Source organism: Carettochelys insculpta, chromosome 9 (genome assembly GCF_033958435.1).
Source record: "Carettochelys insculpta isolate YL-2023 chromosome 9, ASM3395843v1, whole genome shotgun sequence".
Lineage (NCBI taxonomy): Eukaryota > Metazoa > Chordata > Testudines > Carettochelyidae > Carettochelys > Carettochelys insculpta.
The window spans coordinates 30,310,604-30,327,224 of record NC_134145.1 but is presented as its reverse complement, the minus strand read 5'-3'; the positions used below and the strand labels follow the sequence as shown (position 1 = coordinate 30,327,224).

At 50.2% G+C, this 16,621-nt stretch overlaps 1 protein-coding gene across 1 annotated transcript in view; it reads left to right on the top strand.

Annotated features, from left to right (window-relative positions):
• ODF2L (outer dense fiber of sperm tails 2 like) overlaps positions 1–16,621 on the top strand; it is a 69,824-nt gene that overhangs the window by 17,130 nt on the left and 36,073 nt on the right. Inside the window, exon 9 of the mRNA XM_075002765.1 lies at positions 14,474–14,659. Coding sequence (XP_074858866.1) covers positions 14,474–14,659 — 186 coding nt within the window. The remainder of the gene's footprint in view (positions 1–14,473; positions 14,660–16,621) is intronic.

Sequence of the window (16,621 nt, the reverse complement as noted above, 5' to 3'; positions counted from 1 at the left end):
GGGTCTAAGCACGCTTGGGGGCTCTCCATGGGAGAGGGAGCTGGGTGCTGCTCGTAGGCATGGGTGTGCCCTGGGCCCTGACTGGGGATGGGCTTTAGGGCCCGGGGCTGGGGCCCAGGTGTTCCATTCCCCCCACTGTGCTTTTCCACTGTGCACACTTACCTGAGGTGGCCTCTTATACGTCGAGGGATGCCTGACTGGAGGGGGCCCGGCTGCTGGCTGCAAAGGGCACTGCTATGATGAGGGACCTGTCAGTGGACTCCTCATCAGATGGGACATCCACAGTGGCAGGTCCCTCCTCCTCCGGTGCAGCAGGGGGCTCGGGTGCAGCTGTCTCCATGGTGACGCAGGGTGGGGAGGTGTCATGCGCAGCCAGGAGGTCCCGAAGCTCCCGGTAGAAGGGGCATCTGGCAGGGGCATGGCCGGATCTGCGGGCACTATCCTGGGCCCGCATGTACCCCAAACGCAGCTCCTTCACCTTGCACCTGACTGGCTCTGGTGTCCAGGAGGGGTGGCCACAGGCAGCCAGGCCCTGGGCGAAGCGAGTGAACGCTGGGGCATTCCTCCAGTGCTCGCTGGTGTCCCAGAGGACCTCCTCATCGTGCCAGAGTCCCAGAAGGTCCTGGAGCTCTGGCTCAGTCCAGGAGGGGGCCCTTCGTTTTGGAGCCCGGTCAGGGTATTGGCTGCCCTTGTCCGGGTTCCTGGGGCTCCCCGGGCAGTGCGGGGTGCTGGCCTGCTGGCCATCCCTGTGGGTAGGGACTCGCTGGGCACTGCGGAACCTCAGGGGAATGCGGCAGGCAGCCGTGCACGTGCTGCCTGTTTCACACTCTCAGCTTCCTGCCACGGGGCCTCTGGGTCCTTGCAGCTTTAAAGGCTGCAAGGACCTGGGGACCATAGAGGCTTGCTGGGGGTATCTAGGGCAGCCTCGTTCTCCAGCAGGCTGCCGCCATGGAGGACTGGTTCTTTCAGAAGAAGCAATCCAGGAACGTCTACGTATGTCTTCTTCCGGAAGAAGGTCCTTTTCCTGATTCTGAAGCGGAGTACAGAATCTAGAAGAGGGGGTATCTTCTTCCAGAAGAAATCCGAAAGAGCATCTTGCATGTGTAGACGCTCCTCAGATCTTCCAGAAGCAGGCACCGTTCTTCCTGAAGATCTTGACTGTGTAGAAATGGCCAAGAAGTGCTTGCAGTTCAGCTCCTTCCTGAATCACAGCCTGGGCTCCATCGTGGATATACTCCTATTTTCCTGGAAGGAACACCTCTTGTACACATTTCTTCCCAAATCGGTTGTTCACAATATACTCCTCCAGGTTCAAAGGGATGAGGCCTTGGTGATATTAATAGCTCCAATCTGATCCCATCAACAATGGTACACCACATGGAAATATCAGTGAAAATCCCAACCATCTTACCACAGCTCCTATACCTCATAACTCAGAAGCACAGTCCTTAGACCTCAGATGTTTTCACATCTCAGCATGTAAGTTCCATGACTTCATTGCTCATTCAGATCTAGTCTGGGAAGTTCTCCTGAGCACTAGAAAACCTTCCATTAGGGCTATCTACCTACCCAGATAGAAGAGATTCACAATTTGGTCTTCACAATTTTTCCTATCCCCAACACTTGCATTAGTATTCATGGTCTTGGACTTCCTCCTCCAACAGAAATAGCAAGTGTTTTCTGTGTCACCAATAAAGATCCATTTGGCCATCCTTTGTGCCTTCCATCTAGGCAAGGAGGGCTGGTGCTCATAATGATGGGTCATTTCCTTGAAGGTATCAACAGACTATACTCTGATATTCAACAGCCAGTCCTGGCCCATTCCCTAACTTGGACCTTTCCAGGTTAATGGGGTCACCTTTTGAAACATTCACAATGTTCTCTGCTGTACCTCTCATACAATGTGGCATTCCTGGAGGTAATAACATTGGCCAGGAGTGTGTCTGAGATCAAGGCTCTTACATGTAAGCCTCCCTGTACCATGTTCCATAAGGATAAGATTCAGCTTCAGCCACAGCTTTTCTTCCTAAAGTTGCCAGCCAGTTTCATGATAATCAGGATATTCTTCTCATAGTTTTCTATTCTAAGCCATATGCAAGGAGTAGGAAGCTTAGACTTCATCTTGGGACATTCACCAGGCATCAGCCTTTTATGTCAACCAGACAAAGCATTTTGGAAGGCCAGTCAGCTGTTCATCTCAGTAGCAGATGAAATGGAAGGGCTTCCAGTCTCCTCACAAAGAATTTCATCAAGGATCACATCATGTATCTGGAAATGCTGTGATCTGATGAATATACCTGTCCTTCCAATCACAGAACACTCCATGAGGGCATAGGCATCTGCACCAGCATTCGTTGCCTAGGAAATCTGCAGGGCTGTAATGTGATCCTCAGTGCATGTGTTTACCTGACGTTACACTATTACTCAGTAGGCTAGAGATGATGCAGCCTTTGGCAGAATGGTGTTACAGTTCACAACCTTCTGAGTTCCAACCCCACCTCCAAAACTTAGTTGTGGTAATTACCTAATTAGAATTGACATGAACAAGCACTCAGAGAAGAAAAATAAGTTATCTGTCTTTTGTAACTGTTCTTCAAGATGTGTTGCTCGTGTCTATTCCAATATCCACCCAACTCATTCCTCTGTTGGAGCAAACTGTTAAGAAGGAACTGAGGTGGAAGTGGGTCAGTAGAGTCCTATTTTCAGCGCTATGGAGGTATCACTCCAGGGGAATGAGGGTAATGGAGCAACCGGGTGGATACTGCTAAGGTAAAAACTTTTCTGCATGCATACACCTAATTGGAATGAACATGAGCAACACATCTTAAAGATCAACTGTTGAAAGATAGGTAGTCCTTTCATGTTTTGTGCTGAAGGATATTGTTTCTTGTACTTCTGCATAATGTAATTATAAGAATTCTTGCCACGTAATTTGTTAAATGGTATATTTCACAGAATAGACTGATTTTAGGACAGCCTTGGGATAGCTTAAATGTTTCTTGCGCATTATGAGTTCCAAGTTTAAATTTATATAGTCTTTGCAAAGGACATAGCTCCATGTTACAAAGCTCTGCCGGTCATAGCACACTATAGTGACATCTTGTGGTGATACAAAGGAATAATAATTGTTATAAACAATAAAGTGGGTGAAGTAATACTTTTACTAATTTATAAGATACAGACTGACAAATCAAAATCTTCTGTAGTTGCCTAATTTTGCTTCGTTCACTGAAGGTATTATCTCTCAAGTCACAGTATATAAAGATCAAACACAAATTTAAGCTGTTTCATTTCACACTTAGAACAATGCTACGTACTGATTTTTCTTTCTTTTGCTTCCAACAAACTGGGAGTGTCTTCCGTATGGAAAAGCAGTGGGCTTATTATGGCAGCACACATGCAAAAGTGATCAAAAATAAATTTTTAGAGTTTTGGTCAGAGCCACAGCCTCCCATTGACAAACATGCAATCTACGTGCAGAATGTGGGCATTTTGTAGCCATTGGTGAATAGAATCAAAAACATTAAAAATAAATATCAACTATCAAGTAAATAGCATGTTATTCTAGCTGCGTGTGTGTTTGGAACACACATTGGGAAGGGTGCCAGGCCCATGCTAGAATGAGAGGGCACTATACTTTTTTTTTAAATTCATGTTACATTTAGTCATGTCTGCCTTTAAGCTGTATTAAGATCACCTGAAAGGATTTTGCATCTACTACTTTATTGTATGGTGGACAAATGGTTGAGCATATCAATGTGAATATAAGACTGTCCATCTGGAAACAGTTGTGTACTGGTTACTTGTTGATGCCATTGATTAGCTACCGCTCAAAATGCAGCTATAGGGCTCCTTTAAAGCAGGTTTTTGAGGATGCATCTGATTGCTATCTTCACCAAACGTCAATGTAGCTTGTTTTAATGTCTTTGATGTGATTTGCCTCTATCCTCCTTACTGCCATAAAAAGTGGTATGGAGGGGAACAAACATAAACATAATGATATTTAGAAGTATTTAGAAATATTTAGCCATGAAAAATCTGGCTCAAGTAACTTGCCCAGCCTTATGTAGGAAGACTGTGGCAGAGGCAGGGAGAGAATCTAGTTCTCTAGAGTAGCATTCATCTGCTTCAATCTTGAGATTGTTCTTTCTCTTTTTGCAGTCTTCTGGCTCATTCTCTATATACCTTCCAGATTCCCCAACAAATGATGCAGAGTTGCTGTAGATAATCATCTCGTTTGCTAAACATTCCTGATTGATCACCAGCAGAAGTACATCCCGACCACTGAATGTCCCTGTGGGAAAAATAGCATGTGATCATGTAGTTATACTATAGTCTTTGAGTATATCTACACTAGAGCGATCTTTTGACAGAAGTTACTGTTGGAAATCGTCTTCTGACAAAACTTTTGTTGATAGATCGTGGCCAGACAGCAAAGTAGATTTAAAAAAAAAAGCAATCTGCTCTGTCAGCAGAGGGTGACCAAACTACCAGGCTGCTGTCTCAAAAAACTGACTCCTGGAACCCCATCAGACAGGGTCGCATGGCCAGCAATCCCTTCTGGGAGCCCCAGCAAGGTACTCCCTTAAAGCTCCCCTTTCCTCCCATGCCTGTTCCCTGTGATACTTGGCAACCTCCAGGAGGGACAGCCCAGCTGCTACAGCAAGGTTTCAATGTTTTGAGAGAGACACAGTGCTTTCTGGATAGCCCTGGTGCCAGAGAAGCCCCCGGGCTTGCACTGGCCCCACCTAGAGGCTCTTCAGCATCTGCTGCACCTCCTGGTGACCATCCTCCTCATTTTCCGGGAGGGTAAGCCTGACACTACCTTCGAGGAGCAAACCATTGCTGCTGCATGGGCCCACCTGTTCTTGCCCTTCTGGGTCCACAGGCAGATCTGGAGGCACAACACTAATTCCAGCTGGTGGGACTGACTCGGCATGGGGCATGGGATCACCAGCAGTGGCTCCAGAACTTCCGCATTCAGAAGGACACCTTTTTGGAGCTCTGTGCCTGGCCTGCCCCCACCCTCTCAAGAAAGGACACCCAGCTACAGTCCGCCATATGCCTGGAGAAGCAGGTCACTAGTGCCCTCTGGAAGGTTGCCACCCCAACAGCTACTGCTCCATCAGGAACCAGTTTGGCATGCAGAAGTCCACTGTCAGGGCCCTCCTCATGGAGGTAAGACACTCTCAGGCTGCAGGTCTTCAATGGAGGGAGGGATGTGTGTGTGTCCTGCCTAAGGGGGACCCTTGGGAGGTGGGGTTGGGGGTGCAAGGGTGGGGTTGGAGAAGAAACCCCATCCCTGGGGAACCATGTCATCCCACCCTCACACAGCCCTGCTGCTGCAGGGGCAGCCTCAAGGGGAGCTCCTAGAGAGCTCAAGGGGGAGGGAATGGGATGAGGCCATCTGGTCCCCCAGGGCCTAGGGGCTCCCTCCCTCTGTCCCTGACATGTGTTTGGTTCCCTCCCTTCACAGATTCACAGCCATCAACACACTTCTGCTGTGAAGGGTCATCCATCTGGCGGAAGTGGACACAGTCCTGGATGGATTTTCCACCCTGGGGGTCCCCAACTGCTTCAGGGCTATCGACGGACCCACGTTTCCTTATGTGTCCCAGACCACGGTGTGGCCAAATTCATCAACCGCAAGCTTTATTGTGCTGCAGGCCCTGGTCAATCACCATGGATAGTTCCTCAGTGTTTATGTCAGGTGGTCAGGCCAGGCAGATAATGCCCATGTGTTACGCAACTCCAGTCATGGGCACCTTTGTCCTCCACTGGGAGCTGGCAGCTGGGCACATGCACATGCCGCTATGCATTGTGGGAGATGTTATCTATCCCCTCATGCCCTGGCTTATGAGGCCCTGTACTGGGCAGCTGAACCCAAGCCAGGAACTCTTTAATTCCCTCCTCAGCTGGACCCATGTGCAGGCTGAGTGCATGGTTAGCCACCTCCAGGCATGCTTCATGTGCCTTCTCACCTGTCTGGACATGGGGGAGCACATTGCCACCCAAGTTGCGGTGGTGTGTTGTGCCCTCCACAACATTGTGGAAGGGTAGGTGGAAGCCTTCCTCCCAGGGTGTGGGGGGTTGACACCGGCCTTGGCTACGAGCAGCCAGGTGCAGCTCTGATCTGCCAGTCCCGTTGGGATTGGGTGCAGATCCCCTAGGCCCTGAGGGAGAGCTGCTGCCGTGGCCCCAATGACCTTCCCCAGAGCCCTCCTAGTGGGGGCCTCGGACCTGCAGCCCTATCCTGTCCCCACCACGACTCCTCCCTTTGCCCATACACCCCTCCCTGACCCCTGCCCACTAAAGAGGGACATAGGGGTGGTGGTCAAATGACTTGCTTACTGAAAAAAGATTGTGTTGAAAATAAATGTAATAAATAACTGTTTACAGTGTGCAAACCCAGCAAACTATGTGTGGTGGGAGGGGTTCGCAGGGGCATGAGGGCATCAGAAATTGGATGATGAGGCTTGGCTCAGAGCTCGGGGGCATCAGGTTTTGAATGGGAGTAGAGGGCTGTGACCGCATGCGGGAATGTGACCCTGAGCAGCGTTGGCCTCAGGATCCCCTCTCACCTCAGGCCTAGTCTCTCAGCTGTGGGCTGTCAGCTTGCCCTGGCATGGAGGTGGGTGCTCAGCTGTAAGGAAGATTAAAGGAGACATTCACTCAAGACAACCCCCAAGGCCTTGCCACCCACCATGAGCAGCAATCAACATCCCCCCAGGCCACAGGACAGGGATGTCCCAGGAACACAGGCATGTTTGCCTGCACAGCAGGCCCTGCTACACAGGAACTCCATGGTACCTCAGGGGCCAGGCTGAGCGCTGTGGACCCTCCATCCTTGCTCGACGGGATAGCAGCCAAGGGTGGGGTGTCTGGCTATTGAGGGGTCCCTGCATGGCTGGTGGTGAGCCAGGAGCAGCCTGGCCCTTCTTGGGGACCCTCAACTCATGCGTGGTTCATGGCGCAGTCCATGGGAGCAGGTGCTCATTCTTGCCTGTGGATATGCCCACATGTCAGGAGCCACGCTCCTTGGTGTGTTGGGTGTCAGGCCAGCACCTGTGTGGCTAACTTGCTTCCAGCCATGATAGGTGCTGGCAGGCCTCTCGCCTACAGGACTCCTCCGGTGAAGCTGGCAGGAAGCTGGCAGCCATGCCAGGGTCTGTCTCCTGAGTCAGGGTGGTACATGCTACCTTGCACATGGTTCCCCATGATGGGACCGTAGTGTGAGGTCCCACCCGAGTCAGCCAGGCAACACTCATGGCACACGCCTTCAGCACCTGCCTCCCATGCCCTAGGGTGTGCAGCGTGTGGGGTACTTACCAGAGGGTCCTTGGCCAGCTCTGGGGATACCCTGGACATGGCTTGGCTGCAGGGGCCTGAGTCCAGGGTGATGAACAGGGTCCTCCCGCTGGCCTCTGAACCCATGTCTGTCTCTGGCTCTCCTGGGATGCTGCTGCTGCTTCTCCTCCTCCTTGGGCTCTGGATTTGGGGGTGTGGACTCCTCGGTGGTGTCCACAGAGGCAGGCGAAGGGCAGGTGTTATCGCCTGCCAGGAGGTGGTGCAGCTATCTGTAGTAAGGGCAGGTTGTTGGTCCTGCACCAGATCTGCTCCTGGCGTTGTGGACCCAGGAGTAGCCCTGCCTCAGTTATTTGACTTTGGCCCACACCTGCTCCCTGGTATTGGCAGGGTGGCCCTGTGCCACCAGGATGGTGGCCAGACAGGCATATGTGGGGGCATTCTCACGCTTTGATGAGGGGTCTAGAAGGGTCTCTTCCTTGGCCCACATACACAGCAAGTCCTGGACCTTGGGGCCAGTCCATGAGGATATCTGCCACTTGGTGCCTCAGGGTGGCTCCTGGGACCCCTCCAGCTGTCCCCTCGAGGGCCTGGGGAGGATGTCTCATGGTGCCTGTACCTTTGTCATGCTGTTGGCTGGTATAGCTGTGAGCATGTTGGAGGGAGCTGCTCCAATGCTCAGCTTCCTGCCCCAGGGTTTCCAGTCCTCCCTGCAGTGTTAAGAACGGCCAGAGGCAGAGACCATGGAGCTCTGTTTGCTGTGGACAGTGTGTCCCCCTGGGCAGCTGTGCAGCCCCTGGGAGGTCTTTTCTGTTGACGGAAGGCCCCCTGGGCTGGCCAGACTGGCTTTCTGTCAACAGAGGCATTCCACCTCATGGGGGAATGTTCGAACGCTGTCAACAAAAGTGCTGCATTCTGTTGATTTACTGTTGACAGAACACCTTCTTCTTGGGTGATTGGTCATGTGCATTCCAATTTGCGTGTGCGCTGAGTGCATGCCCGGTTGCCGGAAGCTTTTTGCCCCAGCCTGTAGCCTTGGGGTTGGTGCGGCGCCCCCTGGAGTGTCTCCCGTATGGCCACCCATATACGCACCACCCAACCCGCACCCCCTCCCCCACCACCCAACCCGCACCCCCTCCCCTTCTCGCTGCGCTGTCTGTCGGTTGCTGGAGCTTAACTCTTGTTGCGAGTTCGCTGGTAGCCTTTATTGCTTTAATTAGTTGTAAATAGTTTAGATAGTTATCTTGGTAGGTAAATAGTGCCTTTTTAGCACCTAGTAAGCCAAGGTGGGTGTTTAACCCCCTCAGCGTCAGGGGATGCCTGGCTCCCCAGGGTTTAAAAACTGTTCGAGGTGTGGCAAACGTATGCCCAAAAGCGACCCGCATAAGGCGTCTTTGGGTTGCCTCGGTGAGACTCATCTCCAGGAGTGGTGCTCTATCTGCAAGGCCTTCAAGCCCAGGACTTTAAAAGATGGAGCTCAAAGGCTGAAAGTTCTTCTGATGGAGTCAGCCTTGCACCCGGACGGTTCCTCGTCAGGAAAGCAGAGCGCCGCATGTTTGGTGCAGAGTGCTCCGGCACCATTGGTGCCGTCAGAGGGCTCTCGGTGCCGAGAGCAGGACTCGGCACCTAGTGCCTCCCAGCGCCATAAGAGCCAGTCCCCACTGCCTCTTAAGAAGAAGAGATGGGACTGGGGTTGATCCCAAGAAAGAAGAGGGCGAAGACAGGCATCGGGGGAGTCTGCCAGATCGCACCGTGACCGAGGTCACAAAGTGCAGGCATTGACTCCAGCGTGAGGCGGGAGTCCATGCTCTCCCAGGCTGCCCTCAATACCGGAGGCCTTTAGTGCTGCACAAGGCCTCCTGCAAATTACAGTGCCGCTACAAAGGCCACACCGGGAGCCTTCATCACCCCTGCTCCAGGCACTTGCTCAGGCTCCAGGGACCCCAGCACGGTTACCGACACTGGTGGGACCCCAACAAATGGTCAGCACCGTGCAAACGGTACAGAGCCCGCAGGAAGCAACAAGAGGTATGGAACCCTTGGTACCACCATGGTCATTGGCGTCAGGGTCCGCATTGGAATCGGACTCTCTTTACTCCAGCTCAGTGCGGAGCAGGAGTACAAGGTCATCCTGATGCAGCAGGCACCAGCACCACTCCTGACACTCCCTAGAAGGAGAGTGGCAAAGGCCCCATCAGGGAGCACCACAATGGCCCTTCTGGACCCTGTGAGGTATCCACAAGGTGCAAGGGTGGGATGCAGGACTCCTGTTCAGGGCGCCTGGCACCCCTTAGGTGCCGAGATCAGCGCTGTCAGCTTCTCTGGGAGCCCCGCTGAAGGAGCAGGCGGAGTCGTAGAGGGCAGCACCAGCACTGACATTGGCACTGGGACACTTCGAGGTGACCCAGGCATGGGCACCACCCCTACAGGCACCAGGAACTATTGTGCAGTGGGCACTGGCACCGATGGAACCGGTGCTGTCCCAGGTGCAGAGTGGCCCAGTCTTCATGGCGCTATACCAGAGACCGCTAGGGGGCCCTCCACCCCAGGCACCGAGCACAGCACCACAGACTCTGGTGTCAGGGACTCAAGTAGAAGTGCCAGAACCCTCCGCACCGGTGGCCTTGAAGGGTATATTGACCTCATCTTTGTCCTCTCTAGATGAGGCGTTAGCTGGATCCTCCGCCTCCCCAGTACTGGAGGATGGAGGTGCGTACCAGCAGCTATTGAGGAGGGTCACCCAGAGTCTGGGGGTACAGGCGGAAGAGGTCAGGGACGAAACAGACCCTGTTATGAGCATCCTCTCAACGTCTGGACTGTCCAGGGTGGCACTGCCCATTATTAAGACAATTGCCAACACAGGCAAGACAGTGTGGCAAACCCCGGCCTCAGCCTTGCCCATGGCCAGGAAAAATGAACGCTGGTATTTTGTCCCAGCCCAGGGAAATGAACATCTGTTCACCCATCCTCCCCCAGCTCCCTTGTCGTGGATGCTGTAAACAATAGGGAGAGACGGGGGTTCAAGGGGCCTCCCCCAAAAACAAAGACACCAAAAGACTAGACTTGTATGGTAGAAAAGTTTACTCTACAGGTGGCCTGCAGTTGAGAATTGCTAACCAGCAGGCCATGGTTAGTAGGTATGAGTATAATATGGCCAGCTCCATGAACCGTTTTGCTGAACTGCTCCCACCGGACTCCAAGCCGGAATTTACAGCCCTGGTAGCAGAGCAGAGACTCATCTCCAGAGCAGCACTGCAGGCCGCCCTAGATGCAGCCACTGCGGCCACTAGGGTCATGGCCTCGGGTATAGCCATGCAAAGGGGAGCATGGCTTCAGGTCTCGGAACTCTCACCGGAGGTACAGCAGTCCATTCTGGACCTGCCCTTTGAGGTCCCTCCTTATTCTAGAGAAAACTGATAAGAGACTTCATAGTATGGAGGACTCTCAGACCACACTGTGCTGGCTGGGTCTATACACACTGGTGACCCAGAGAAGTCATTTTAACCCGAGGCCCCAGTTCAGACAGTTCCCCCAACAACAATGGGATGGGAACAGGAGAAGGGGCCGTCATTATAGGAGGCGTCAGGGTCACCAGACACAGGACCAGGGCCACCCTAAAACCCCACCTGGGGCCAAATACCAATTTTGACGGGGCGGTCAGGAGCGACGCACCGGCCACTCCCATAGTTCCAGCCCAGGGTTTATTTTCACTCCGCCTATCCCCATTCTGCCATGCATGGTGCAGCATAACTTCGGACCAGTTGGTTCTCCACACAGTAGCAGAGGGATATGCCATCCAATCTTCTTCTTACCCCGCTTCATAACCCGCTTCCCCATCCTTCTTCAGGGACCCATCTCACGCGATAGCTCTCGGACAGGAGGTAGGAACCTTCCTCCAAAAGGGGGCTATAGAGGAAGTTCCCCAGGAATTCTGGGGGCAGGGATTTTATTCCCACTATTTCTTTATTCTGAAAGTGAAATGGGCTGAGGCCAATCTTGGACCTATGAAACCTGAACAAATTTGTAAAAAGATTAAGTTTCGTATGATATCCCTGGGCATAATTATCCCAATGATGAAACGAGGGGACTGGTTTGCCGCTCTCGACTTACAGGACACATATTTCCATATAGCAATTTATCCACCTCACAGAAGGTTCCTCAGATTTGTGCTAAGGAAGGACGATTATCAATTCATAGACCTTCCGTTTGGACTCTCCTCAGCCCGGAGAGTCTTTACCAAATGTATGTCAGTAGTGACAGCCTTCCTACGCAGGCGGGGAGTGCATCTGTTCCCTTACCTAGATGACTGGCTGTTTGGGGTTGGTCACAAGGACAGGTGTCAACACATATACAGCTAATAAGGGCAATGTTCGACATGTTAGGCCTCCTAGTAAACAAGGCGAAGTCTGTGCTAGCAGTTTGACTGGTGTGCAAAGTGATTCAGAACGAGCTGAAGGGGCACTGTGTTGCAGTCAGCACAGACAACACTACAGCAATGTACTATATAAACAAACAAGGGGGGCACGCTCATTGCCCCTGTGTCTAGAGTCCCTCGCGCTTTGGGATTTCTGCATCCAGCACCAGATTCTCCTGAAGGCATTCCACCTGCCTGGGACTCACAGCTCTCTGGTGGACCACCTCAGCAGGTCCTTCATGGACCACGAGTGGTCATTACACACAGAAGTACTGAATTCAGTTTTCCAGAGGTGGGGATGTCCCCAGGTAGACCTCTTTGCCACTCATCTCAATGCAAAGTGCAGGACGTTCTGCTCTTACCAGAACCGAAGTCCAGGCTCCTGAGCAGACACCTTCAGCATTCATTGGTCGGTCCCATTGCTGTACGCCTTTCCACTGATATCGCTCATCCACTGAAGGCTGTTGAAAATTTGGTCAGACTGAGCATCAGTAATCCTGGTGGCCCCAGCCTGGGCTCGACAACATTGGTACTCAGCCCTCTTGGAGATGTCCACTCATGCCCTGGAGATGCTTCTGCTGCACCCGGACCTGCTGACACAGGAGGCGGGGAGACTGCGGCACTCCAAGCGCTGCACCTCAGAGCATGGAGGCTCCAAGGCCGAGACTGGTTGAGCTGGCCTGCTCCGAACCTGTCAGGGAAGTATTGCTGAACAGCAGGAAACCCTTTACAAGGGTAACGTATGTAGCCAAATGGAACAGATTTACCATTTGGGCCACCCAAAAGGGGATGTCCCCAGGAGAGGCCCCAGTGCCGTGTGTCCTAGATAACTTGCTGGCTCTAAGCCAAACGGGGTGCCAGTATCCTCCCTAAAGGTGCACCTGGCATCCATTTTGGCGTTTCACCCAGGGGACAGGAGGTGCTCGGTCTTCTCAGACCCGGTGGTAAAAAGGTTCATGAAGGGAATGGAAAGAGTCAAACCACAGGTTTGGGCCCACCTGCCAACATGGGACCTTAATTTGGTTTTGTCTAAGCTGATGGCTCCCCCTTTTGAACCTCTCGCCTCTTGTTCTATGTTCTTCCTTACCTACAAGGTGGCATTCCTGGTGGCCATTACATCAGCCAGAAGGGTGTCAGAGCTAAGGGCCCTGATGGTGGACCCACTTTATATGGTGTTCCACAAAGACAAGGTTAGACTAAGACCCCACCCAGTGTTTCTGCCTCAGGTGGTCTCCCCTTTCCATATTAACCAAGATATCACCTTACCGGTGTTTTACCAAAGCCCCATGCCTCCCCTGGGGAGCAGAGTCTGCACACCTTGGATGTCCGGAGGGCACTGGCCGCCTATATGGACAGGACCAAACACATCCTGAAGTTACAGCAGCTGTTCGTTGCAGTGGCAGACAGGATGAAGGGGCATCCAGTCTCCTCTCAGCGGATCTCCTCCTGGATAGCAGCCTGTATTAGTGAGTGTTACAAGCTGGTGGGGGTTCCCCCTCCGCCGATCAGGGCGCACTCCACAGGGCATAGGCGTCCTCTGTGTCATTCTTGGCCAAAGTCCCTATCCAGGACATCTGCAGAGTGGCCACTTGGTCCTCCATTCACACGTTCACAGCGCATTACGCAGTTACACAGCACGCACGGGAAGACGCTGCAGGGGCAGGGCTGTCCTGCACTCCTTTCAGGGCTCCGATCCCGCCTCCTAGGCATTGGTTTGCATTGACCCAAACTGGAATGCACATGAGCAATCACTCGAAGAAGAAAAGACAGTTACCTGTTCCGTAACTGGTGTTCTTCAAGCTGTGTTGCTCATGTCCATTCCAAAATCCTCCCGCCTTCCCCTCTGTCGGAGTAGACGGCAAGAAGGAACTGAGCGGGGGGCAGGTCAGGTGGTGCATATACGGGCGGCCATACGGACACCACGCCAAGGGGCGCCGCACCGACCCTAAGGCTACTGGCTAGGGCAAAACGCTTCCGGCAACTGGGCATGCGCTCGGTGCACACCCAAATTGGAATGGACATGAGCAACACATCTCGAAGAACACCAGTTACGGAACAGGTAACTGTCTTTTAGTAATGTGGATGCTCTGCGGGTTTTGGTGACAGAATGCCAGTTTCTGTCATGTGGGGCCATGTTGATTGCCAATTTGGGTCATCAGTAGGTTTTAGACCTTTTGTATTCACAGCACAGACCTGTATTACTTGACCTAATGTAATAACTGACAGCAGTAATAGGTGGTTATCCTCTGAGTGGGCCAGCCACTAGAAAAGTATGAAACACATACTTTTCAGTGGCCTTCATAATTATTTGCTGACAACAGAACAACGTAGCAACTTAGGACTCTTGGGTTCTATTCCAGGTTCGGGGGTGGGTGGTGATTTTTTTACTAGATACAGACTTTTTTGTCCCTGTCATCCCAGTCTGCCTCTGTCCCTACCTGCTCCTGCCCTCCATTCTCCTCCTCCTGTGCCCCAATATCCCTGGCTTTCTCTGACCATCAGTCTCCTTCCCTGCCCGCTGACTTATGCATCCTCCTCCCCCTCTTTGCTTCCATCACCATTTCTCACTACTCAGTGGATGGAAATACTGGGCATGCAGCCTCTGCTCTCACCCTTGCCCATGTATTTGAGATGCAAGAAACCTAATGCCTGTTGGGTGGAAGTTTTCCTGCCCTTCATGGTTGTTGCTGCAACTCAAAATCTACCCCATAGTGTTCAGACTATATAATTCATTTTTATTTAATTACATTTCAGGCTCTGGAAAAGAAAATAACTGAGTGGAAGCTTCAAATGGGTGAACACAGGCACCAAATTTTAGCTATAAAGGAAACAAATGAACAAAAGAAAAAAGCTCTGAAAAAAGCAGCCAGAACCCAGAAACAAAGAGCTGAATATTTTGAAGCATCTGTTGAAAATTTAACTTCCAAAATTAGAAAGAGGGTAAGTGGCTATGTTGATATAATCAAACGTTGTATAAAATAACCATGTGTTGTTTTAAATAATAAGTGTAATCAAACATCAAGCTTGCATCATCACTTGGGATCAGTAATGACTGCCTGCATACTGTAGTCTGATATCTTTTAATTTATTCTACTTTAGAGATGGGTAATTTAAAATCAGTAATCCAGACACAGTTGCTAGAGTAGATTGATAGACTTTAAAGTCAGAAGGGTCCATCATGATGATCTAGTTTGTGCTTTGTTTAAAAAATTAAATGTCAGTTAAGCGAATGACTTGTAATTTTGCTCTGAGGATCTGGTCTTCCCTTAGTACAGTATGTCCCAGGTAATGCAACTGGAGTCATGCACGTTAACCCGTAAATATCATGGAGAAGCTTGTTCCCTTATGTGCACAGTTGCACCCTGATTTTATAGTTTTGAGCTGCGTAACACTGAAGTTATTTGAAGGTCAGATTGCAGAATTAGAATGTGGATTTCTTGATATTCCACCATTGTCTTTTTAATGGATTCAGCAAGCAGCACGTCTTGTGAATAATCAAATTTCTGTTTGTAAGCCGTACGTTTTGAACTTTTCAGAGCTTTGAAAATGAAATTAGAAACCTCGTTCAGTGTTTGGACCCTATCCAAGGCATCTTGCTGCCTTTTTTTTTTTTCTTAAACAATGTTAAAAAGTTCCAGAAGGACAGGAGGAGAAGAACTTTTTTTGAGTGAGCTTTCTGGATTTAGTGGATTACAATTCTGAATAGAATCTCTTGGTCCATTAGAGGTACACTTAAAGCTTGGTCTGCATTCATTGCACTTCCCAGTAGGTGGGAATATGCTTTCATCATAACATTTCTTAGCATGTTACACCGTTTTAGAAATATAATACATTTGTCCAGTTGCTGTATGAAGATCTGACTAACTGTTTCTTTGTAGGCTTAATTTTCCTTCATACCACATTCATGCAGCATAATTTTATCCTGATGACATTCAGTTGCATTGGATTTTTCAGTTAAATAATTTAATTGAAATTTGTTTAATGAATGAAATGTCAAGTTTTTGTGTTGTCATAATACTTTCTCTTTATTTTCCTGTTGTAACGTTTAAAGTGAAGTTTTCAAAGCAATTGTTTTTAATGGAACGTGTGGCTAGTTCTTCACTGCTTTGCAAAGTTCAACCTAAATGCTATTAAATAAACCACAAAATCCAATCTTTCTTCTTTTGTGTTTGAAACTCTCTTATTTGCGTATTGTTTCTTTTCATAATATTTTGAGATTACAGCTCAATTTCATTTTGGCATTTATTTTGATCTCTCTTTGATGGGGGAAAGCCGATTGGTGTGGAGAAGCACGTGGATCGGACGGAGACTTCTCTTAGGCGAGACTCCGTTGATAGAGATTCTCTAGAATTCAGTCAGAAAGAAAAGAAGGGAGATGATAAAGTATGGGCCAGATCAGATGAGAAACAATCACATATAAAAGAATCCAATACGTCAGGGAAGGGCAGGCATATGAATAGTGGTAGTTTTTTAAAGTGCTTTTACACAAATGCTAGAAGTCTAATAAGACGGGTGAATTAGAGTACCTCATATCAAAGGAGGAGATTGACGTAATAGGCATCACAGAAACCTGGTGGAATAAGGACAATCAGTGGGACACTATCATACAGGGATATAAAATATATGGGAAGGACAGAATGGGTTGAGCGGGTGGCGGAGTGGTACTGTATGTGAAAGATAATGTAGAATCAAATTAAATAAAAATCCTAAATGAATCAAAATGTTCCATAGAATCACTATGGATAGCAATTCCTTCCTCTGATGGGAATATAGCGCTAGGGATATATTATCGACCACCTGACCAGGACAGTGATAGTGATGCTGAAATGCTCAGGGAGATTAGAGAGGCTATCAAAATAAAAAACTCAGTAATAATAGGGGATTTCAATTATCCCCATATTG